The sequence below is a fragment of the Calonectris borealis genome, chromosome 2 (assembly GCF_964195595.1).
Source record: "Calonectris borealis chromosome 2, bCalBor7.hap1.2, whole genome shotgun sequence".
Lineage (NCBI taxonomy): Eukaryota > Metazoa > Chordata > Aves > Procellariiformes > Procellariidae > Calonectris > Calonectris borealis.
This window is the reverse complement of record NC_134313.1, coordinates 14984722-15008961: the sequence shown is the minus strand read 5'-3', so window position 1 is coordinate 15008961 and position 24240 is coordinate 14984722. Positions and strand designations below refer to the sequence as shown.

Here is a 24240-nt window from a genome sequence, read left to right as displayed (position 1 = left end):
CCTGAGCTGTTGGAGTCATAGAATCATTTAGGTTGGAAAAGACCTTTAAGATTATTGAGTCCAACCATTAACCTCACACTGCCAAGTCCACCATTAAGCCATGTCCCCAAGTGCCACATCTACACGTCTTTTAAATACCTCCAGGGATGGTGACTCAACCACTTCCCTGGGCAGCCTGTTCCAATGCATGATGATCCTTTCAATGAAGAAATTTTTCCTAATATCCAATCTAAACCTCCCCTGGTGCAACTTGAGGCCATTTCGTCTCGTCCTATCGCTAGTTACTTGGCAGAAGAGACCAACACCCACCTCGCTACAACCTCCTTTCAGGTAGTTGTAGAGCGCGATGAGGTCTCCCCTCAGCCTCCTCTTCTCCAGGCTAAACAACCCCAGTTCCCTCAGCCGCTCCTCATAAGGCTTGTGCTCCAGACCCTTCACCAGCTTCGTTGCCCTTCTCTGGACACGCTCCAGCACCTCCATGTCCTTCTCGTAGTGAGGGGCCCAAAACTGAACACGGGATTCGAGGTGTGGCCTCACCAGTGCCGAGTACAGGGGCACGATCACCTCCCTGCTCCTGCTGGCCACACTAGTTCTGATACAGGCCAGGATGCCATTGGCCTTTAACAATGTGGTGATTTTGGTCAGAACAGACAGATGTGCAGGTTTCAGCAACTGGAAGGGAACCTATGACCACATGTATAAATTTCCATCCCTGTTGTAGCTTTCAGTGTTATTTTGATGCTTATGTGGTGTGCATTCTTGGCTCTAGAAAGTAGTCGCATCTGTGTTTAAATCTGTTCCTGTGTATGGCCACACTTAAGTATGTTCTCAGTTTAATTACTCCAGTGGAAGGATATGGACAGGATATTCACTGATTCCTGAACACTGATTCAGAAACAAGAAAAAACTGTTTAGGCTTCTCTGGATTTTGTTTTTGTTTATTTGAGAGTTTTGGTTTTCAGCGAGTCCTGTGCTTGTGTTTCACAGGGTGGTCCAGGTGTCAGAGGTGCCAAAGGTCATCGTGGCGATCCAGGTCCAAAGGTACTTTGTACAGCACTTTACAGTTGACAGATGCACAGGTTCTTGGTTTATCTCTGCTGCATGTAAACCTTGAAATGAATTCCAGATTGTCTCTGATGTCGCTAAGGAAAAAGCATAGTGAAATGCCATTGGCATTTGGTGTGTCTCTTTTCATAACAATTGCTTGTCCTCTTTGTTCCTTGATAAAAGATATAAAATTCATAATGCTGCTTTCACAGCATAAATCTTCATTTTTTTGTATTTATAAAGGAACCAGGCAGTTTTAAATTGAACCCTAACTGCTCAATCAAATGTTAACTTATATTTCAGATGTTTTTGAGTCTATTGGTATTTAATTCTTCAAAGAGAAGCTGCCTTTGTCCATATGATAACAGTTTAACTTACGTCTTGTGCTACTTTAGGGACCAGATGGACCTCGAGGTGAAATTGGTGTTCCTGGACCGCAAGGGCCTCCAGGACCACAAGGACCCAGTGGACTTTCTATTCAAGGGCTTCCTGTGAGACTTATAAAATCAATAGGGTTCTTTCCTGTGATTTTTGGAACAGCACATATCTTAGACTAGACCAAAATATATTTTGGTGTCCTGATAGGAATCTGAATTTCAATATTTGAGGTGAAATCACAGATTTGGGTTTAACCTGTAGTGGGCGTGTGTTCAATGCCAACATTTTTGTTTTTATTTGGATCTGAACTTTTAGTTAGCTGAAGGGATTTGATCACAGGTTGAATATGACCCAGGTATTAGCATCCAAGCCTGGAGACAAGTGAAAAAAATTGCAGTGAGGGTTGTAACATGGCCCCAAACCAAAATGTTAATATATTTTATCTTTTTCTGATTGTGGTATTGCTCATCGCAGATCAGTTCTGACTTGAAAGGTATACCCAAGCAAGAACGCCATATTCGCTGCCAAAATTAAGCAACAGTATTCACTACGCTTACAGAGTCTGTCATCAGAGGAGATGATTAGGCCTGGAGTTTGCAATGCTGTTGTGAAATAAGTCTCAGAGTTTCATCATAAGGACGCATTGGTAGAATAATGAACCAGCAGCAATAATCTTGTTTTATATACATCTCTGGTAGATGGGTACACACAAGCCTTGAAAGGTAGCAGATGCATATCTCTTTCTGCTGTACTTTTTTTCAAAATTTACTACAGTATAATATACTTTCTTCTTTTTACCCCATCTGTATGATACTGCTGTACAATATAATGAAGTGATTTACCAAAACCATATATTCTTGATGATGCTGTCATCAGAGAATAATACAGAATACATTAATTATAAGAATAGTTATTTGATAGAGAAATTGTGTTTCTGCATAAAATTTAATTAAAATTAGTTTATTGTCTAGAAAAGTATATCTTTGTCATGCGTATGTACTGTAGAAACACATCTAGTTTCCATAGAAATCCATTGGTTTCATCATTATAGGAAATACTTCTGAGAGCTGAAGAGAAACAGATTCCCTTGAGGAGAAAAGAAAATAAATACCTTTTTTGTAACATAATGGCCATAGTTTTGTCAAGTTAATTTTGATATCTTTTAAAGCGAGTTTTATCTTCTTTATTTTCTGTACTTGTAAATTCTTCATTTATGGTTTTGCAAATAGAGTCTGTAGGTTTGCTTTCAGCAGGAAAAATAGTCTTATTGGTTGCTTGGTTGTTTTTTTCTAAAGAAACTGAAAGGAACTATTACAAATAGGAAAGTAACCATGTATTTGGTTTACTATGTGTGATTCTTAATTTGCAGGGGCCACCAGGTGAAAAAGGAGAGAAGGGAGATCTCGGTTTTCCTGGCCTGCAGGTATTCCCTAAGTTATTGTTTAACCTGTCACTTACTAAGTAAGTTTGAATGTTGAATTGACATCATTGTGAATTTAGGCCACATAATCAAAACTGCTGAGAAGTGTATTGTTGGGGTGAATTTGTTGGAGGTTTAGTATCAGGAATCTAGGGTATGCTGGTGTGCAGTGACCAAATCATTTAGGGCCTGAAGAACCAGTTACTTTCTTGACCTTGTTTAACACTGAAATTGGGTCTCTGTAGACTCAAAACCTATCCACCTCTGACACAGTGAATAATTAGCATCTGCTTGTTTTCACTTTAAACCCATTAAGTTCCTCCTGGAGTTATCTAGGAGGACAGATCAGGCACTTAATCCTTTTGATGCCATCTTTCACAAGATAGGCATCTAAAAAGCTGTAGTATTCACTGAATCTTACTCAGTTTGGTGTCTGGTATTTAGTCTGGAGATAGCATTCCAATTTATTGCTGTTTTCCAGGATCATTTGCTTTTCCCTTTTCAGATGCTTCTCTTTTGCTGATTGTATCCCTCTAGTATTTGTTGGTTGTTACCAGGTACCCCTCTCTTGTTCATATCTGCTAGGGATAGTAAACTCATACAGCCTTTCCTCATAAATCAGTTTTGTTAGTCTTCTGGACTACGGCAGTAATGGTCCCATGAGCCAGAGAGTGACATTTCATCTGAACAATGGGGAACTGCTGGACATAATTTGTAATCATGCTCAGGTAGGATTTCCTCTTTGATATTGCTGCACTGACTTCAAACAATATGGTAACAGACTCCATTTTAGCAATGAGAGAGAGAAATAGCAGTTGTATTTTTAGGTTAAGGTACTGATGTCGTGCAGCGGAGTTACACTGACACGACACTGGAATGATGTAGGAAATCAAGCTCTCTTTTCAGTTTAGTGGCACAGGAAGCCTGACTTGATGAAATTGTCAGTGTTCTTAACAGAGGATTATAGTGAGGGGGTATGAAGCCTGTGCATATTAACAATATGTTTTTAACCATCTCTCATTTCACAGAAATGCCTTCTTTACTGAATCTCTTCTATGGCCCCACCCATTATTGAACTTCCTAGTTCCATTTATCCAAAACATTTATCCAAAATCATGTCATACAGTTTGACTGGGAAGTGATTTTGTTGGATTCTGTTAACTTGATCTCATCATTTGCCCTCCCTTTATAATCCTTAGGGTGTCCCAGGAGCATCAGGTTCACCCGGAAGAGATGGAGCTCAAGGTCAAAGGGTAACGTAAAATGAACATGTTTTGCATTTGTTTTAAGAGTTTCCATTCCATAATGGAATGGAATTTCCCAGCGTGATTGATTTATTATACTTTATGTCACTTGCATTCTATCATTTCTGGAGACCCATATCTCTGTGCCAATCAGCAGAGAAGACAGAGATAGGGTGGAGTATCCTTCCATCTGGTAGATCAGGGTTGAGAAATACTAGACGAGCAATGGGGAGCCATGCACTATGTTGATGGGAGTAGGTGTCACTAGTGTCCAGCACTGCCAATTAGACCATTTGCTTATACGTTTAAAATTAAATGGTGGTTAAATGGCACATAATTGGCATGCAATCCAATGCAACAATCTAAATTTGCTTTCTAGCTAATTAGTGAATAACGGAGACAACTACAGGCATTTAATATTGAATGTAAAACAATACCTGTAGAAACTGCTGACATAAGGAAAAGGTGAAGAATAATATCAAAATTTAAGTCAACCTTACTCTGCTTCTGGTAGAAAAAATGAAGATACATACAGTCTGTCTGGTAAAAAAACCTTCATGTTCATGTGTGGAAGTGAGTCTAAGTCCTCCTCCCTGTCTCCTTGGGGAGACTTTTGTTTCATTATTAGACAGACGCTGGAAAATTATTGTTAGCATAATACTAGGTTACTGTCTACAGCAGAAGTTCATTATTAAATATGACTTTTCAGTTTCACTTGAACAAGATTTACATATTCATGATCCTTTTTTGGATATGTTAATGTAACTTGAACTTTAGAGAAATCTGGACCTTCTCTGGATTTCTGGCATTAACTTGAGACTTTGTTACAAAAAAAAATCCTTATAGTGAAATGTGTATTTGAGCTCACTATTACGAATTTAAGCATTGGCATATCTTTACGTATAGAAGTAATTCCACTGAAGTTACTGTAGAATTTGGGCAATGCATAGATGTTTTTTCTCTAAAATCAAGAAAAGAAAGTAATTTTATTAAGATAAAGATTTACACAACATTATCATCAGATTAATAACCTTCTAATCAGATGAATAGCCTACTAATTTTCAATTAAGTTGTGAAGGTAAATGTAATCCTTTTCCTACTTTATAATACTGTGATGCCTTCTTCTGTATGGAAACTCATTTTTGCATGTTTTTAATGTCTTCTTTTTGACTGTATTGGAACTTTTTCCCCCTAAATTCCCAAGCTTGGTGTCACCTGTTCATCTCCAGGTTAATAAAGACCTGGAGCCTAATGGACATTTGGATTTTTGCCACCATGCTGTCTAATCTTGCTCATAGCCAGGCTGAGGTGTCTTGGTGCTAGACGCTGTACATGTGAGTGGTATATGCCTTCTCTTTCTGCATTCCTGATCACGAGGGACACTGAGCATTCTGCAATTCAGGGAGAAGAGAACTCTGTGTTTTTACTTTATTCTCTAGCTAACTTTGTATTTAGCAGTGGAGGCCCTCAGCCATGTCTTGATGTCAGCCAGCAGTTCAGAAGTGCTCTAGTATTCCCACGTGTGGAAGTCAGCAGGTTGTTGCAGAGAGGTGGTTGTATTTCTGAGAAAAGCCGGCAGGAAGACTAGTGCAGCAAAGGCTTTTGAGACAGCCTGGAAAGGTCATGCAGTGCTTATTCTGTAGAAGACCATAGTGTTGTCTATAATAAGGTAGGGCAATTACATAAATTACCAGTTTTTATAGATATGATAATAATGCTTTGTTCATGTGTTCACTTTCTTCTGGTGTTAATCAAAGGAGCTGGATAAATAGCCTAGATCTCATAAAATTACGTCTGTTAGCCTGTTATTGTCTCTGTGTGACCCTTAGGCAATATTGTCCAGCAGTAATTATTTCTATGGCAACAAATAATTATGTTATACTAATTTTATGGTGTTGTAACTCATTTGATTCCTGTGAAGTTATGACAACAATAAATTGCTTTTAATGGGTGAAGATTCAAACCAATGATTTCACTGCAGTCTCTTTGAAGGCCAAGCGCTTGAGAAAGGCATAATTCTAAAGGGCATAACTGCAGCAACAGCAAAGGGGAACTGGAAAATTCCTGAGAAGTAAATTGCTTTTTTGTATAATGTTCCCTTTGTTGGGCTTCCTCCTGTTAGCCAAGATGCCAAACTGTTTTGCAGCTATTATACTACTAGAACTGAGATTTTCTATGTTATTCTTAGCTTAGCTATCATTTCCTCTTTAGTATTTATTGTTCATTGAAATACTTTAATTATAGTGGTACAGTGCTGTAACGTACATAAACAGATGGCTAAATCACACTGATTTTAATGGGAGGTAAGCACAGGACTGATATTTATTGGGAGATCTCCGAGAGCTTTGCTGAACAGGGGATAATGTGATATTAGACTCAAGAAATCCTGGAATGGAGATTTTTTCCTTCCACTTGCTGGTAGTTGGAATCACTTCACTTTTACAATTCTTCTTCCTTCCTTTTTGTTTTGATTTCTGGTGTTTATCATTTCTGGTTTTACTTTTGAAATTAGTTGAGGAGAGGTCTTTTTTTTCCTCTTAATGTTTTAATTCAACAGTTAGTCTATAAAGGTTCTTTTTGTATTTCTGAACTTCTGCTTTTTAGTCCCTGGTTTATTTGTTTTTCTTGGTTTTTTAGTACCTCATTAAGAAATAGAGCATCTCCCCTGTCAGTTGTGTGAATTCATACAAAGACCATTTTCATAATGAAATACCCTCCCTGTGAAAAAGAGTGGGATGTAATAAAAATACCATGTGAAGGTTGAATCAGAGTAAAAAATGTGTTCTCTGATAATAAAGCAAACTTTCTGATTATGCATGATAATATTTTATACCTATCTGGTAACTGGTTTTAAATCTACACCTCAAATTCCACACGAGGAACAGTCCCCTCCCCTCTCATCTACTTCCAGTTATAAAAGAGTGTCACAGAAGATTTTATAAAATAGAAAATGGTTTCTTTTTGTTTTATGGCTAGGGCTGTGGTTATTTGGTGTCCTCTCTTGCTGTCCCATATTTGTGGCTGGCAATATAGAGAGGTTTTACTAAAGAGAACAGATTGCGTTCCTCCACCAACTCTCCCAAGCATATGATGTTGAAAGATATAGCTTGAATTGCACATGTGAGAGAATCCAAACTGACATCATGCTTCTGGTGAGTATGTAGACAGTAATTATTAATAACACAACTCTGTTGTGCTTTTGGTTCATCTCTTTCAGCCAAGAGTATAAAGTTTGGAAGCAGACTGAGACTGACCCTTGTTGAGATGTGTAGGTAGAGGGGGGAAAGGTCTTCCCTTTCCCATATGTCCATGGCTACTATCCAAGGTCAGGTCACAAGTGCAATCCCTGTTCTTTCTTGTGAAGTGCAGGCCACCCAAGAGGGCAGATCTACACAGCTGCAATAAAAGAAGCCTAATATGTCATCCTGAGTGGCAAGCATGCTCTGCTTGATGACACAATGTAGGAAGGGATCTCCATTGTTCTGACTCCCAAGTTCGTATCTCTTGTGCCCATGATGTTGTTACTGCTCGCTGCTGCCTGGTGGTTTCCTCAGGGGTGTCTTCTCCTGGCCAATCTTCTCCTTGGCAAAGAGGCATGGTTCTTCCTTAGCAGGTTAAAAAGTTCTGGAGGAAGCTCTGTTGGATGTGCTTCCCTATATGTCTGCTAGGGGTGGAACCACAGAGTTAAACTGTCAAGTGATTGATTTCTCTTGCTGAGCTGGTGCAGCTAGTTTGGAGTCTAATGCTGCCTTATCCTGCTTGAAGAGACTGGTCTGCAGTAAGATACCTCTAACTGATAGAGAGGATGATTCAGTCTCTTAAACATTTCTTCAGCTCCAAATGGCTCTTGTTCAGCTCACTGTGAGAGCAGGAGGGCAAAGAGACCAGCTGTGAGACACAAAGCCTTTGTCTATAGATTAGTAAATTAGATATTGCCAGAACATGATTTTGAGCATTGGCTAGTGACCTATGCAGTCTAATGCCTGTCGTTCCTCTTGGCAGTGTTGGGCTGGGCCAACTGTTTTAGGACATTGTTCAGGTGATAGCATAGATCAAAAGCCATTTCCAGTAGGGAGTTTAGATGCACACTGTTTTAGTGGAATTTATAGAATCATAAAATTCAGGTTGGAGGGGACTTTCAAAGATCATCTAGTCCAACAGTCTGCTCAAAACAGGTCTGATCAGATCAGGTTGCCCAGGTCCCTGTTAAGTTGAGTCTTGAACACTTCCAAGTATGAAGATTCCACAACCTTTCTAGGCAACCCATGACAGTATTAATTTAACCACCTTCACTGTAACATTTTTTCCTAACGTCTAATCATCATTTCCCGTTTCCACTTGGGTCTGTTGCCTCTTGTCCTATCGCTGTGCACCTCTGAGAAGAGTCTGGTTACATCTCTTTTGCCTCTGGTCAGGTAGTTTAGACAGCAATAAGGTGGCCAAGCAGAGCAAACCAACTTCTTTCAACCTTTCTTTATATGTCCTGTGCTCCAGCCCCTGAACACCTTCATGGCCCTCCACTGGACCTGCTCCAGTATGTTAGTCTGTCTTGTACTGGGGAGACCAAAACTGGAAACAGCATTCCAGAGGTAGCCTTAAAAGCGCTCAGTAGAGGGGAAGGAGAACTTCCCTGAACCTGCAGCTGAACCCACTGGCTGTGCTTCTACAGCCAGAATGTGGTTGGCTGCCTTTGCTGCAGGGCCATGCTGATGACTCATGTTTGACCTATTGTCCCCTAGGATCCCCCGGTTCTTTTCCACAAAGCCACAGAAATGCAATTACGTATGCTGATATGAGCTGTGTCACATCTTTTTCTGTAAGGACTTGTTTAATTTATAAGCAAAGGCATAGTCAAAGGGACACAGATACACAAGTAGAAAGGAGTATTATCTTCCAGATGTTAATCTTAATAGCACACTGCAAAAAATGGAGGAGAAATATGACTGATTAACAAAAGATATTCAAGAAATATATGTTTTAAATTACAAAGAATTAATAATAAAATAATTTAAGACTATCAGCTTGTAGATGGCACTGATAGTTTCATAAGGAAAAGAGAAAATGCTAAGTCAGCATTATTGTGTGTTAAGAAAGAACTAGCCTATTTTTATTAAATAAAGGCTATGTGTTCTGAGCAACATTTCAAAAAAAACCCCACTTCTGCTTTTTTTCTGGGTTAGCTTTAATTTAAAATAGCTCATGTTGGTGCAAAATCTTTTGCAAGCTACACCTCAGATTAATACACTGAGATAGTGTTTAGTAATAATTCTCTTGTGGTCACAGTGGTTTATCTTAAGAGAAGGAACATTTGGTTTTGAATTTTTCATTAGAAAAAGGAAAAAAAAAGAAAAAAAAGATGAGGCAGTCATGGGTCCCAGGCTGCAGTGTTCTTTTAATGACTGTACGTGAAAGTCTTTCAAGCCTGGGCTCAGTAGCTTCCGTTAAGGTTTTGCCAGTATCTAGAACTACTTGAAAAATCACCCCTCCACAAGTACCCGAAACAAATTCCAGGCTACTGAAAGCTAAGAGTTTATAGTGAGGTCAGCAGTAGTACTGACTTCAGCAGACTTGAGATTTTACAGGGATTTAGGTGGTGTCTACATTCTGTGGTGCCATTTGTATTCTGGCAAATAAAATCCCTGTCATGGTTTAACCCCAGCCAGCCACTGAGCACCACGCAGCCGCTCGCTCACCCCCCCGCCGGGTGGGATGGGGGAGAGAATCGGAAGGGTAAAAGTGAGAAAACTCGTGGGTTGAGATAAAGACAGTTTCATAGGTAAAGCAAGAGCTGCGCATGCAAGCAAAGCAAAACAAGGAATTCATTCACTACTTCCATCGGCAGGCAGGTGTTCAGCGATCGCCAGGAAAGCAGGGCTCCATCACGCGTAACGGTTACTTGGGAAGACAAACGCCATCACTCCGAACGCCCCCCCCTCCTTCTTCTTCACCCAGCCTTATATGCTGAGCATGACGTCATATGGTATGGAATAGCCTATTGGCCAGCTGGGCCAGCCGTCCTGGCCACGCTCCCTCCCAGCCCCCTGCACATCTGGCAGGGCATGGGAAGATGAAAAGTCCTTGACTAGCGTAAACACTACCTAGCAACAACCAAAACATCAGCGTGTCATCAACATCATTCTCATGCTACATCCAAAACACAGCACTATACCAGTTAATAGGAAGAAAATCAACTCCATCCCAGCCGAAACCAGGACAATCCCTTATAAAAAATTCTGTTGTAGCTACACTGTTTCTCTATAACTGTTTTTCATGCCATTAGCAAAATATGTCCTGATTTAAGTTAACCTTCCAAAATCATATTCATCTTGATTCTAAACTGCCCTACATCTGAGGTCATACATCAAAATCTGTCCCATCCTGCTCTTGGACATGCAGGTCCATGGAGGAGATTCAGTGGCTCTATACAGAGTCATTCCTATCGTGGATGTGACTGCATCAGAGGGAAGGTGCTGTTGTGCTATGTAATTTCCCCAGTCATTCTGGAGATGGTTAAGCAGAGAGGAGACTTCAATAAACGGGAGAGTAAATAACATCTTTAAAGCTTCAGTGCACAGAATATAACTCTGTGAATTCTCACAGTGCTCTATTTTCCTTCTACATTACACAGACCAAAAATAATGGGAGAAAGAGCCAGAAGAAATACATTCCCAGTCTTCCAGCCAATTTCCTGGTACCTACTAATCTCCTCTGCTTACTACTCACAAGTTCAGAATGAGTATCAGATCCATTCTGGCCATCGGGTGGTCTGAGTAACATCATCTTCAAACCCTGTTGACAGCACAAACAAATATCTTTGGTCTTTTACCTGCATGAGAGAATAGGTATTGCCATACTCTTTCTTGAACGAAACTTCTGTTTGACTTCATTTATAAATAACAATTTTCACATCTAACAAATACAGTAGGAGGCGATTTTTTGTGGCCAACTGATACAGACACAGTGCCAAGAGAAATGAATCCTAGGAGAATAGACAGGAGATGATTCTTGAGCAGCCAAGAGTAAGAATACTGCTCAGAAGAAAGAAACTGTGAAATATATTCAAAGAAAATGTAATTCTGACCGTGCTGTTAGTTCTACTCCTTGACTGAGATGGGAGAAGGGAGGGACATACAGCATTATCTTTCTTCAGAAGTTTATGTGAATCCACACTAGATCCTAGAAGTAGGTGGAAAGCTCTACAGTTCCCTCCTCCTAGTTAAATTAAGCCCTTAAGAGGGTCCAACCAGTTTTCATCCTGTTTTAGGACTGATCAAAAATAAATGCAGATTTTAAATCTTTGCTTTAAGAAGTGAAACATACTTGTAAATATGAAGGTATCAGTCTTCCTGAAGGTTCTACTGTTACAAAACCAAGTCTAGTTTGCATTATCTTTTAGGGACTTCCATGTTATTATAAAACTGTGAATAGCTATCATTGAATTTTTCAGAACATTGTTCACAACTAAATGCTTCTTCCAGAGAACGTCAGAAACCCTATTTTATAATTTTTAATGCATTTCAAAGTTCCTTATACCATTCTCTGTTTCCTTTAGAAACACCAATTTTGAAGACTGAACACACTTTTCCTTTGCAAATTTATTTAATTGAGCTAGGTTTGCAATCTTTTCTCTGCATATGATTTAAAACTATTGTGATAGAGACTACTAGTATCTTTATTTCAATGCCTCTTAGCTGTCACATTTGCTTTAGTTCTTATTGTGATAGGGGAGCTGCTTTCATCCTTGAAGCTTCAGGAGCCACACTGGCTACACTGTGAAATAGGAAAGTATTTTCTTATCAAGTCTAAGGATGCATGGATGACATAATATGAGTTGACTATGTGGCTTATTTTATCATGGAAACACCCTTCTGGTGGAATTTTTAAAAAATTCTTTCCAGGTACATGGCAGATAATATTCCTCAGCCAGTATTTTTATGCCATACCATAGCAGGTTTGAATCATAGTTTCCAAATTATGTAAAGCATAAAACTAGTAGTTCATGCTATATTCATTACTAAAACTGTCAGAAATAAAGTTTCAGAAAAAAAATACAAAACTAAAAAGCTGTGATTTTTTTTTTCTGAAGCGCTATGAGATACTGAGGCCTAGAATGTTCTTTACTGTGTGTGTCAGCATAAACTCTTTCAAACCCTCTCTTTCCTTCTACTCTCACCTCCATATTCTGGTCTTGAGCCAGAGATAAGATCATATGTCTCTTTTTTAGGCTGTGTAGCAATTGAAGAATTGACTTATCACCAGGCTGTTCAGAAACCTATGCTTTATAGCAAGTGGATACAAAATGTGCATATTGGTTAATTTGCAAGAATACTTTATTAATAGTGTATTTTCTTCTACATCTGGTCAGTCTTTTTTCTATGATTTGCTTGCTTTCCAGTTTCCAAGTTATCTTTAGTTTTTGGCTCTCATTTCTGGAAGCTCTGAAGCACGTTCATAATGTAAACCACATGAGCATTCCTGCTGCTTCCTGAATCAGGACCTCGGTGATAGCTAGGACATATGTACAGTATTGCTGGGCAGAGAGATAGACTCTCAATTGCCATTTTTCAGCACTTAATCAGTGGGACTGTGAATAGTTGCAACCAGTGAGAACAGATGGAGAAGTGTGACCCATCTTGCGGTAGAGAAGTCTGACAGCAAACACTCTCATTTACCTCACTACAGCAGCGTTGTAAGTGAAATTCACTCAGAGGGGAAAATTGCCAGTACAAAGAGTTTTCATTGCTTCTTCTTACTTCAAAAGTATTGTGACACTAGTTGGATTTTTTTTTTTTTAAATATCGGTGACGCTATAGCTCCTTTTCAGAAATAAACCCTCCCCAGGGCAAATGAGGGAATTTTCTTCTAAGAAACCACTACTGCCAGTTATTAATTTAAGAAAAACAAAGAACAAAAATAAAAAAAAGAAGTCTTCTAGATGAAATGGAACAGATTCATGAAGTACATATAAAAAGCTGATAAAATTGCATATATTTCTCTTTTATAGGGCCTTCCTGGCAAAGATGGACCCACAGGCCCACAAGGACCTCCTGGCCCAACGGTGAGTATTGCCCATGGAATTTGTTTCTCTAAAAGTCAGCAGGATTTTTGAGGATTGTAGGTCATTCTGTTATCTAGGCTTCACTGGATAGACCAAGGCCAAGGGTTCTCCTTGGAAGTTAAAATTCTCATGATGCAGGGAGTTGGCAGAGAGCTGCTTGTCCAGTGTCATTTCTTTCCACTCTTACTTAGCTCAAGGAAAAATGTCTCCCATGGGAAGGGGAGACAGTTGTTCCATCAATAGATTGATAGCTTGTTCTTAGTCAAGTAACTGCACTATATAAAGGAAATTAGTGCTCTTAACATTTGAAACAAGACTTTCTTTTTGTAAGAAATTCCAATTAGGATTGTTAGTTGAAGTGAACCGCCAAGTTTTGCTTGGTCTGGAGGCTGGAGGTGAGCGCAGGTATTCAAATGCTCTCAGAGTAGGAAGACAATGTTTGGCCTTCAAGGCAAGATGTATGTTGCCTGCAAAATCAGTCTCATCCTTCTCAGCTAGGGCAGCTAGGCAAAGTTAATGCCTTCTTGATAGATTTAAGACGTTAGATGAAACTGCTGACGGTGTTGAGTATTGTCCAAGCAATCCTGTTCTTTTTACAAAGAATGTTCTGAGTCATCCCCCCGAACATGGTAGTAATGACATAGGATTTAGTCTTGTGGTTCAGCAATCTATGCCTGTTTCAGAAAGCAAGCAACACAGTCCATTTTTCTTGAGTGCTTTTCTCAGAGCTGTGCTTTCGGTGCTCTTTTTCCTGCAACATATACTTCTTAGTCCTCTCTCCCAGTATCTCCAGTCTTTGACTTGCAGAACTGTCTGTGTACTATCTGCTTTGTGAACTTCTTCTCCGTCACGCAGTTATTTCTCCCATCAGGATTCATGGATGTTGATTATCATCACCACTGAGTATTTTCTTTCTCTTCCACGTAGGGCATACCTGGTGCTCCAGGTGTTCCAGGTGTTACTGGAAGCCAGGGGCCACAAGGTGATGTTGGAGCTCCAGTGAGTAAAATTGATTAATATTGCTGTATTTGCTGTTGTGGATTAATTGGTTTCTGATCTTGGCTTCACTGTTTTACAGAACTCCTCAATATTTATAGCTTATGATCTCTTTGCAGTTAGTGGCTAAGCAAAACATTATATTGGTCTTTCTTTGTTCATTCTTCATAATTAAATTTATTTGTTGATCTTACATACAATGTTAGGAATATAGGGATTAGAGAGTCAAAACACAAGATTAAAACACAGAAGTTAAAAGCATAACAGTATGTGAATCTGTAATCTGTGTGTAGTTACTTTCTCCCTTTTTTCCTTTGCACTTCAAGCAACTCTCAGGAAATTAAAGTATGCCATTTATTAACCTGAATACTTCCAAATATTATTCTCTTTTTCAAAGTGTGAAAATATTGCATGAATGAAAAACTAGCTTTCATGGTTACTCTGGCTTTACATCAGGGCAACTGAGTAATGATCAGGACTTTTTCTAGAATGTTATTACAAATTTGACCATCAGTTTCATTGAGTGGAAAATTACACCCTCTGTACCAAAAACAAGTATTAGGAACCACTAATAACTAAGTTTGTCTTTCAGATATTATTTTCTTTATTATAAAAAAAACCAGTTTAACTAGAAGAAAGGAATACAACTATAAAATGAGTGTGTAAATTATGTAGAAGAGAAGATTTACAGTGGACTACTTTTTCTCTGTAATGGTTCAGATAATATTGTGTATTCACATTTTAACATTTGACCACTTGGTTAATTACAAAGCCTGCTCAATTTTTTTCCAGTGAATGTTCTATTTAATTTTTAAAGGCATCAGAATGTGACAGTGTGTACTTCTGACTTGATTTGTAGAATAATTTTTTTTTTTTAAAATCCAGTTTGCTTTGGAGATTTAGTCCAATGCAAGCATTTTTATTTGCTTAAGTGGAAATGAAATGACTGATAATATGTAAGCAAAGATAATAACCTAATGCCCTGCATAGTTTCTAAGTGTAATAATGAAATCTACTAAGGAGATTTGATGAGCTATGGAACTTATTACTATCAATGTATAACATGCTGACTATTCAGTTCCTGTCCAAACACACGGTCCAGATATTGAACTAGATTTCCTAGAGTGTAGATATTCCTGTGAGTCATGTAAGACCTCTGCTGTGAATGTTTAGACTCTAGCAGTTTTGAAAAAACAGCTAGGTGGGTAAAAAATTTTTGAGTTTCAATATTGAGTTTCAATAACTGTCTTTCCTAAAAGGTAGAGTAATAGAAAAGAGACCTAGAAATAATCTTGCAGTCTTTGTAGGAGTTTCTTCTTTCCCAGGACAGAATAAGCTGTGCTTTAACCATGCTATCAGTCAGCTGGTTATCTCTTCATCAGTCCTTTCCTCACTTCAGGAGTTCTTGAGAGATGTCTAGCCTACCCCAAAAACTTCCATTGGTGAAGTTGTTACTGCCCTAGACAACCTGTTCCAATCCATAATGATCCTTACCATCACTACAGTATTACATTATCTTTAATGTCATACTTCATTTTCTATGCAGTTTAATCCCATTGCTGACTCTATTCATAGCAGATGCAGAGCCTCGGTGCAAACCAGTATTTTGTCTCCCATCAGCCTTCTCTTCCTTTATACTCAGTGATGATTAGACCCGTTTCAGCCATGTGAAATGCATCATCTCGTGGCCTGCCCTTGCTGACATTTTAAACAGGAGAATTCAGTGTGTGACAAACCCCCGAGAAAGTCATTGTTGCCATGTAATTGCCACAGGTGAACATTTTGTTGAGTACTGAAATGGAAAATATATATTCGTTATTGTCACATAGCCTCCTGAAACCATGTTCCTTGTTTGTTTTTTCTCCTTTTACTGTGATGCTGCAAGGGAGACGACATTTAGGTGTTAAATATTTTGAGCAAGAACAAAATGAGAATTCATTTTGTATTGAATCTTTTCATAGGGTCCTCCTGGAGCTAAGGGTGAAAGGGGTGAGCGGGTAAGTCTATGTTCACGTTAGCCACCGTTTTTTTTCCTGTCTGGACTTCTGTCTCATAAAAAGCTTTCTCCGACAATTTATGTTTCTCTGTGTTTACAGGCACAATAGTTTTCTCTGTGCAATCAGGCAAACTTTCCTTCTTTTCCAGACATAGTCTTATATACAGCTACAGTAATGTTTTGAAGGTGAGAAGTATGTGGCATTAAGCATGTCCCCAAATCTCTCATTAGGGTTATCTTCTCCGACCTCTGTTTGCTGGCTAAAAACAGTAATGGGAACCAGGGAAATCCCAAAACTTTTTTGGCTTTTTTTTCTCTTCTGTGAGGATATAATACCTCAGGGATAATAAATGTCTTTCATTGCTCTAAGTGTTTTCAAGACAGAAATGATGCAAAAAATTGTGTTATCACACTGCTGCTGTTGTTATCCAGGGTGATCTCCAGTCCCAAGCAATGGTACGTGCTGTTGCTCGGCAAGTGTGTGAACAACTCATCCAGGGTAAGTACGTCGATAGTTAATATGCTTCTGTCTCTAGAATGGATCTTTTCCTGCCACGATTACTGACAAATATGATGCTTTTCAGAGTATCCAAGGGGATCTGTTGCTTTGAGGCTAGACAGTCAGGATTTATGTTCCGACTAGATTTATGTTCAAATGGATTTATGTTCAATTAAGGCTGATTAGCATCAAGCATCTTAAAAAAAAAGCCTGAATTGTCTCCAATCTATTATAATATACAGAAGCTTCTGCTGTAACAATTTTAAATTCTTGTAGACATAAAATACAACAAAAACCCAAACATCAACGCAAGGAAACAAAATTCTACACAATAGTTCTTCCCCTTTCTGTGTACTCCCTAAAACACTGTTTCTCCACCAATAAGTGTACAACTTCATATTAAAGCACAACAGACCACAGCCTTGAGGACCTGCCAGGGCTCTGTTCAAACTTAGCTGAACCAGACTCTCCACTGCAACTTGAAAATGAGGGCATTTTTTCCTGACAGGTCATATGGCAAGATATAACTCAATTCTGAACCAGATTCCAAGCCAGTCTGTCTCAACACGAACCATCGCAGGACCTCCTGGTGAGCCAGGTCGGCCAGGGGCTCCAGGGCCACAGGGTGAACAAGGATCACCAGGCATGCAAGGGTTTCCAGGAAGTCCTGGTCAACCAGGAAGACCAGGAGAAAGAGGTAGGCTTCGTACTTCACATACAAAAAAATATACCTCCCTTTCCTGATACATTCTGATGGCTTTTGTCTCCTATCTGAATGTGAGAACAACAGTTTTCTCACTAGTTGACTGGTGAACTCAACACAGACCGTAATGAAAGCTCTGGAGACTCTCAGTCATGAAGGTAATGCAGGCTTTGCCAGGTGTGATTTGGCAGGATCAAACAGAGGTTAAATGCCTAAAATGCTGAAGATTGGTGGCATCTAATTGGGCACATCACATCACATCATGCTTACATCTTAGTAGGACTGTGAAGTAAGCTGGAGCTGAAAATGTATAAGCAAAGGAGCCTTTGGAAAAGACAGCTGCAAAACTGATAGATTCATGTTGGGGGAAAATAGAGCTTTTCTGCTAAACTTAAAATGTGTCAGTCTCAAGATTTCTAAGTTTTGATAGTCTGAAAGAAGCAAGGTTGATAAGAAGAGGGGAAAAAAATCCTAGTTTATGACGGGATGACAGGATCAAGGAGAGGAAATGGTGAGATCAGAGAGAAATAATACAGTTAACTGTTCATTTACAGTAATTCTCCTCTGTGTTCTTATGTGTATGCAAGATCCCTTTCTCCTTTCCTCCTCCAGCATTGTCTAATAAAGAAACAAGCTCCATGTTTAGATTTACTCTCTCTCTGTGCAACCCTAGCAATTTTTGGTGTACCAGAGTAGCACTAACAGAGGTAGTACTGAGTGGATCTATGATTGTGAAAGTGCTTTGAAAACCATCCCACGAGGAAGTGACCAAAAACCCGAGACAAATGTGATATTCAAGAGCGATGAATTGGTGTTGCTGTTACAAAATCTATAATAGGATTTGGAAAATGAGTTGCTATGAAGGCTGTTAGTTCAGGAGCTTAATAGTTCCAGTTCACAGTAGCCATGATGACCAGAGTTAAAGCATTGTTTTGAAAAGAAAGTCTTTGAGTGAACCTGTGAGTCTGTGAGTCCTTTCTTCCCCTCAAGACTGTAATTCTAATTACCTTCTTGAAAAAAGAGGCAAGGTTTAGAGTACTAGCCTCTCAGTCATGCTGCTGCCTGCTCCAGCTGAGTAAAGCCCAGACATTGTCCAGAAAAAAGGAGGAATGAGGGGGTGGAAGGAAAGAAAACTGGAAGAAACAGCAAGTGAGGAACTGAGTTTAAAAGTGGTGACCCAGAGAGACTGAATGCAGATTTCAGGGTAGTTGCTTAAAATACTAGTGTATTTTAAATGGCTTCTCAGGTCAGAACTGTTTAAGTACACAGAATATTTTACTGGTGCTTCAGGAATGGAGGAACCAAAATACCAGGCTACAAAAAGGGAAACCTGTCTGGCATTTAGTATGTATTTTCCGTTGTATTTGTTGTGCTGAGGCCCAGACCGCATGTTGTACTACTATGAAATCACAGAGTGATTAGATATAGTCACCTAAATGAAACATGATGTGGGTTAACCCACTGCTGATATTATTAATATCTGGGAAACAGCATTGGTAATAGAGTGAGTACAGAAAGGGTAGAAGCACATGAAAAAATTTTTTTTTTTTTTTTTCTGTCTCTACGATAACTGATGTTAGAAGGGACTGATTTTGGCAGGTAGTACTTGTGGGGAGTTTCATACTTGGTAGAGAGCAAGCACTTACCAAGCATATTTCAAGAACTATAATCAGTCAGCCAAGGCTCTCCACAGATTTTCATAAAATGTGATGCCAAATGTTGGGGGTGTTTTACAGTATTTATAGCTTAAAACGAGATTGTTTTAAGAAAAAAGAATTTGTGTGTAAACTTAAAGACAAAATAATTGGCTTTATTTGAGTGAAAATGGTTTTTAGGACATTCATGTAACTGGAGCCTTGCACAGAACCTGGACAGAAGAGGAAGGAGCTCATTCAGAACCTAGCAAAAAATACAGAGTAACTTATTAGTCCTTGAGCATTTAATTTCTTCAGAAGCAACTGAAATTTTACATTGATAGTGTGCCTGGTGTAGTAGCAGTTTATTTAACAGAAAGATATCTTTTGAGTTGTACAGACCCTTGGGATATTTCAGAATCCATTTCGAAGGAATTGCTCTTAAGCTAACCCCAAAATGCAGCAGTGAAAAGTCAAAATTATTTTTACCAGCTTCATGCTTGTGGAGATTGATTGGAAGTTTCTTGTGCATTCCCAATTCTCACTTGATTCCTAACTACATATCATACCGTGAAGTAGCAGACTAAAATTCCTCTGCTTCTGGGTGGAAAGGTTTTTAGTTTCCAGTGAATACAGAGAGGAGGGTAAACGTACTCAGGCCTCATCCCTTGCTGTATTCTGAAGCATTGTTTGTATTTAACTTGTTCAGCAAGTCACAATATATAGTCCTGTCCTGAAGATCTCCAGCCAGCCATCTGGAAGTCTTTATGAACAATGTGTTTCTTTTCGCTGATGTCATCAGCATTTTGGTTGTATATGAAGTCAATTTAATGTTCAAAACCAGTGCCAGATTAGCAACTCTGAAAAGTCAGCCTCCACCTTTAAGTACAGAAAATACACTGCAACAGTGACAGCAGTGTCCATAGAGCGTACTAAAAAGTAATAGACATTAGAAGGGAAAAAAGACCGGTTTGTTTATTTAGTAGAGTGTTGCTTTTTTCCCCTCTGAGTTCAAACTGTTGGGATTGCTGCAAGAACCTGTTACTGGCTGTGAGCTGAGTGGCAAGGTGCTGGTAGAGTGGGAAGAGAAAAGGTAGGGGGAGGCTAGACATTTCCTCCTACTCACCTCTCTTGCCCACCACCCATTCAATCCCCGCCTGTGAGAAGGGGGAACTTCTGAAAGCAGCGTGTGGAACTGGTTAGAAATCATGCACCAAAGAGAGCTTTACTGGAAAATGTCAGCAGTGAGAGATCTTGACATCAGTGAACTTCCCTGCTAACTTGCCTGGCCAATAACCTCTTTTCCCTTGTTTACCTTGTCACTCTGCCAAGCGTTAATCAGATGTTTTGGAAGGAGGCTTGGATTGAGAGAGTGTCTTGGAGTTTTGTTAGAAACCTCCACTTGAACTTCTAGGTCCAGGGTGTCCCATTCCTGGATGTATGCTCTCACTAGTAACACACTGAGCTGGTCCTTCCAAGAAAGACCACCTCAGTGAGAAAAGGATAAGTCATTCTCTTGACAGATTCAGTCCTCAGTGTCTGTTGCCAGCTGAGATCTATTTTTTCCAGTGTAGACATAAGTGAATGGATTAGGATCACATTAAGACATTTGTTACTTAGTTTCCCCAGTTGATTATTGTTTTAGCTGTACACTGTGGGGTCTTATCTGTTGTGTTTTTCTAATGATGTGAAAAGAAACATCTCTGGCAATCTCAATGTTTGTTAGCAATGTTAACATTTTATTGGTGCCCCAACAGGCCATTTGAATTGGACCGGTGATTTAAAGATTAAGGAGGGCACATTGTGTTATCAGTGCCCTATAGTACATAATCCCAGATAAATTACTAGAATTTTGTTCTCTTACATACTTGCATAAATATATGAGTTTGGAAAAAAACAAACCCAAACACTAATTATTCACAGCACTCATCTCTATTTTCATTTTAAGTAGTGCACAGCACTGGTTTCTATTTTTATTTCAGCTAGTTCGAACATCTTTTGTTTTGATTTTATGTTTATGAACTGGGACTTAAATAACTAGTGTCTAGCTTCTGAGTGCTCAGGAAGTAGTTGGACTTCTGCAAAATAATATAAAAAAGCAAGATACAGCGTGTTGTTTTCTTTTTTTTTTTCAGTTATTTTTATAATACGTGGGTATTTTTCTCAACTTTGGGGAAAATGTAAAAGCTGTAGTAAAAATTATGCTGAGGCACTGCTAGCTTTCAGATGCTGTGAAAATGCAGTTGTTCTTCTACTGCTGGGTGGACTTCTGCTCTTATGATGTGTCCTGAGGTGATGCACAAAACTTATGGCTACTCACTCCATCCCACTATGATTAAAATATAATAAATACCTAAGCTGTCACTGGGAAAGTCACTATTCTCAAGTACAGCTTCATCCATATTTGCTTTCTGGCTTCATATGAAAGAGTTAGTTAAACATGTGTTATCAAAAGCCACATGTTTACAGCTCTGATGGCAAAATTCCAATGGAATTAAATGGAACTTTTGCCAGTTGAGTCAATTAAAATATTTTTATTTCCAACTTTAGCTTCATCTGGATAAAAAAAATCACCCTGTGTTATTATACATTATGGTTACAACTGAACATCTTTGAAAGAGGACATTTTTGGTAGCAGTTTAATTTTTCTTAATTGCAATATGCAGTTCTCCTCAAAGGACAGTATTCTCTTAAAGACTAAGACTCGCTTTAGTGCGGAAACCATGGACATTTAATTTTCTTTGCTAGAGAATGCGTTCATGATCTTGGTTTTGTTTTTAATAACTGATGCTATCAGAGGTATCTTTAGCAGAGCACTGGAAATAATTGATTTCAGTTGCTTGTGATCTCTATGGGGCTGAACCCAAGCCATTGCTTATTTTAGATGGGGACAAGACGTAAAAAAGTGGTTAGTGTGAAGGGGGAGAGGCAGTTTGATGGTATTGCTGAAGTATGTCCAGAGCACAAATATGAAAACGGTTACTAGAATTTAAAGCCACTCCAATTCAAATGACAAATTTTGGTACACACTTTCATCCCTGAAAGTGATTAACCATTGCAGTAACTTACATGGAGAGTGATGTCTTGTCTGGTTGACTTTCTGTAAGCTCTGCTCTAATGAAATGCAATGATCTTGATAGAAAGCTGAATGGGTGAACTTTGAATGTTCTGTCATTTATAGGAGGGAGCCATTAACTATGACCAAGAGGTCTGTGAATCTGCTAACATACTGTCATTAAAGAGCTTTGGTGGAAAGTCAATTAGGGAAGCCCATGGAGTGCTTGATTTTAACTCATGTGAGTTTTGCCTTAGGAGTAGGGTATTCTTACTTCAGTGTTTGTTATGTTCTCTTTCACTTGGGTAAACTTTACTGGAAATGAGACTAAAAGAAACCTGAAGCAGACTTGTGTTTTGGCCTTCAGTATGTTTGCTTTAGGAACTGGATATCCATGTGATTTCAAAGAGGTTTGCCCTGCACAAGAGCTTCATAACTTGTTCCAGAATGAACATTTTATTCTTAGCCTGAGTAGATTTGTTCCATATTTATCATTTCTTACTGCAGTTTATTCTGTGAACATCACGTATGGGTTTGTGTTCTTCTGTGTGTAAAGGATAATAATTGAGTGCATGGAAGGCTGTGATTTGAAAACCTTGTGGCAATTGTCACCATGTTACGTTATTGTACAGTAGGGTAAGCAATGGTCCTTGTACTAAACATCTGTGTAGATTCCAGATGGTTATCATGGGCCAGTCATCTTATGATCAAAGCAATCCATACGTACAGACTGCCTTTTGCAAACGGCAAGCATTTCCTTACAGGGCATGTATGGTAAGAGACAATTTAGATGAGTTTACCTTGTTAAAAGGCCTGCAGCAGTAGTGAATTGCAACAGAGTAGTGAATTGCTCCATATGTTTGAAGCAAGCCAGGGCTAAGTAAATTTTAGGTATCTGGAAACTGCATTTGGAATGCAGGACAAGAGGTTTGCCTGAGAAATTTGTCTTTGAAATGGGTGGAATTCAGTTGTTGATCACAGATGACATGGGTTTTTGGCAGGTTCCCCCAGGAATATAAATGTAGGTTAGAGCATATATCTGCCACCTAGGACTGCTTCCTACATACACCGTGCAATGCAATCATTCATCAAAGGTTCTGGATAGCACTTCTGACTGAAACTGCGATCTCTGCTAGCCAAATGCTGGATTCCAAACAGGAAGTTCATACTGGACTTGGAAGACAGTCTCTGAGAGCAGGAATCCCATGTATTATAGTGCTAAGAATCCCAGAAGAAAAAAATGTTAGCAAATTTCAAGATGCCTGAGTAATTTAAACACTTAAGACCCATTGACCTTCAGTGAGATTTAGGAACTAGTGCTACCAAAGGCTATAGATATAAAATTCCTGAAACTTACCTTTTGGACACTTCATCATCTGAAAGTCTAGAACAGTCTGAACAAGACCAATAGGTACCTCGTACAACCATGAGGTAAGGTAGGTGTTCTGCAGTATGTTAGTACACAGCAGTCAGACACAAATCTGCTCTGCTGTTGTTCTGAGATCACCAAAGGGGTTGTATTAACGGTGCTGAGCCCTTCCTTAGCAACAAGGTTGTATTAGCTCAAGGCTACACCTTCATCAACCTGGTCGCATTGCTTTTACTAATCTTGTAGTTTGGCCAGAGGTGCTCGTTATCTACCTGCAAGAGGCTGGTAGTGACTAATTTAGTTGTAAGAGAAAGCTGTGGTGTACAAGTGTCGCAAATGAGTGGTTTAAGCCGCTTAAAGAATCACTGTCAAAGGTATTAGCAGAAAGTGATTTTAATAGAAATTTATAAAAGTGCGATTTAACAGAGTTCTATCTATTACTTACTACACGGTTCACTCTATTACTTACTATACAGATAAAAAGAAAAATCAAGTAAAAATTGGGCTAGAATGATTTACATAGAGACCGAGGACGAAAATGGTAAGGGAGACCCTTCTGTTGAGTCACGAGGTTCATTCACAGTTTTAAGATGGATCATAAGATTTTAGCAGCACTTAATCATTAACTAATTTAACATTTACAAAGTAAGTTAGTAGAGTCTGCTACAATCACAACAGTGACTTAATTACAGATTATGCTTGCTATTAGTTCACACATACACAAACAGAAATATATATAAATGTACAAAAGGTATACCTGTTAAAAATTCCCCTTGAGTTCAGTGAAATATTCATGTCAAATGTCTTGGCATTTCTCAACGGGCGAAGGATTGAGCCTCAA

The 24240-nt window shown here is 39.0% G+C and overlaps 1 protein-coding gene across 1 annotated transcript in view; it reads left to right on the top strand.

Annotated features, from left to right (window-relative positions):
* COL14A1 (collagen type XIV alpha 1 chain) overlaps nt 1-24240 on the top strand; it is a 135141-nt gene that overhangs the window by 103408 nt on the left and 7493 nt on the right. The window contains exons 36-44 of the mRNA XM_075141236.1: nt 988-1041; nt 1443-1538; nt 2795-2848; nt 4045-4098; nt 13094-13147; nt 14075-14146; nt 16105-16140; nt 16572-16638; nt 17147-17335. Of these exons, the coding sequence (XP_074997337.1) occupies nt 988-1041; nt 1443-1538; nt 2795-2848; nt 4045-4098; nt 13094-13147; nt 14075-14146; nt 16105-16140; nt 16572-16638; nt 17147-17335 (676 nt within the window). The remainder of the gene's footprint in view (nt 1-987; nt 1042-1442; nt 1539-2794; nt 2849-4044; nt 4099-13093; nt 13148-14074; nt 14147-16104; nt 16141-16571; nt 16639-17146; nt 17336-24240) is intronic.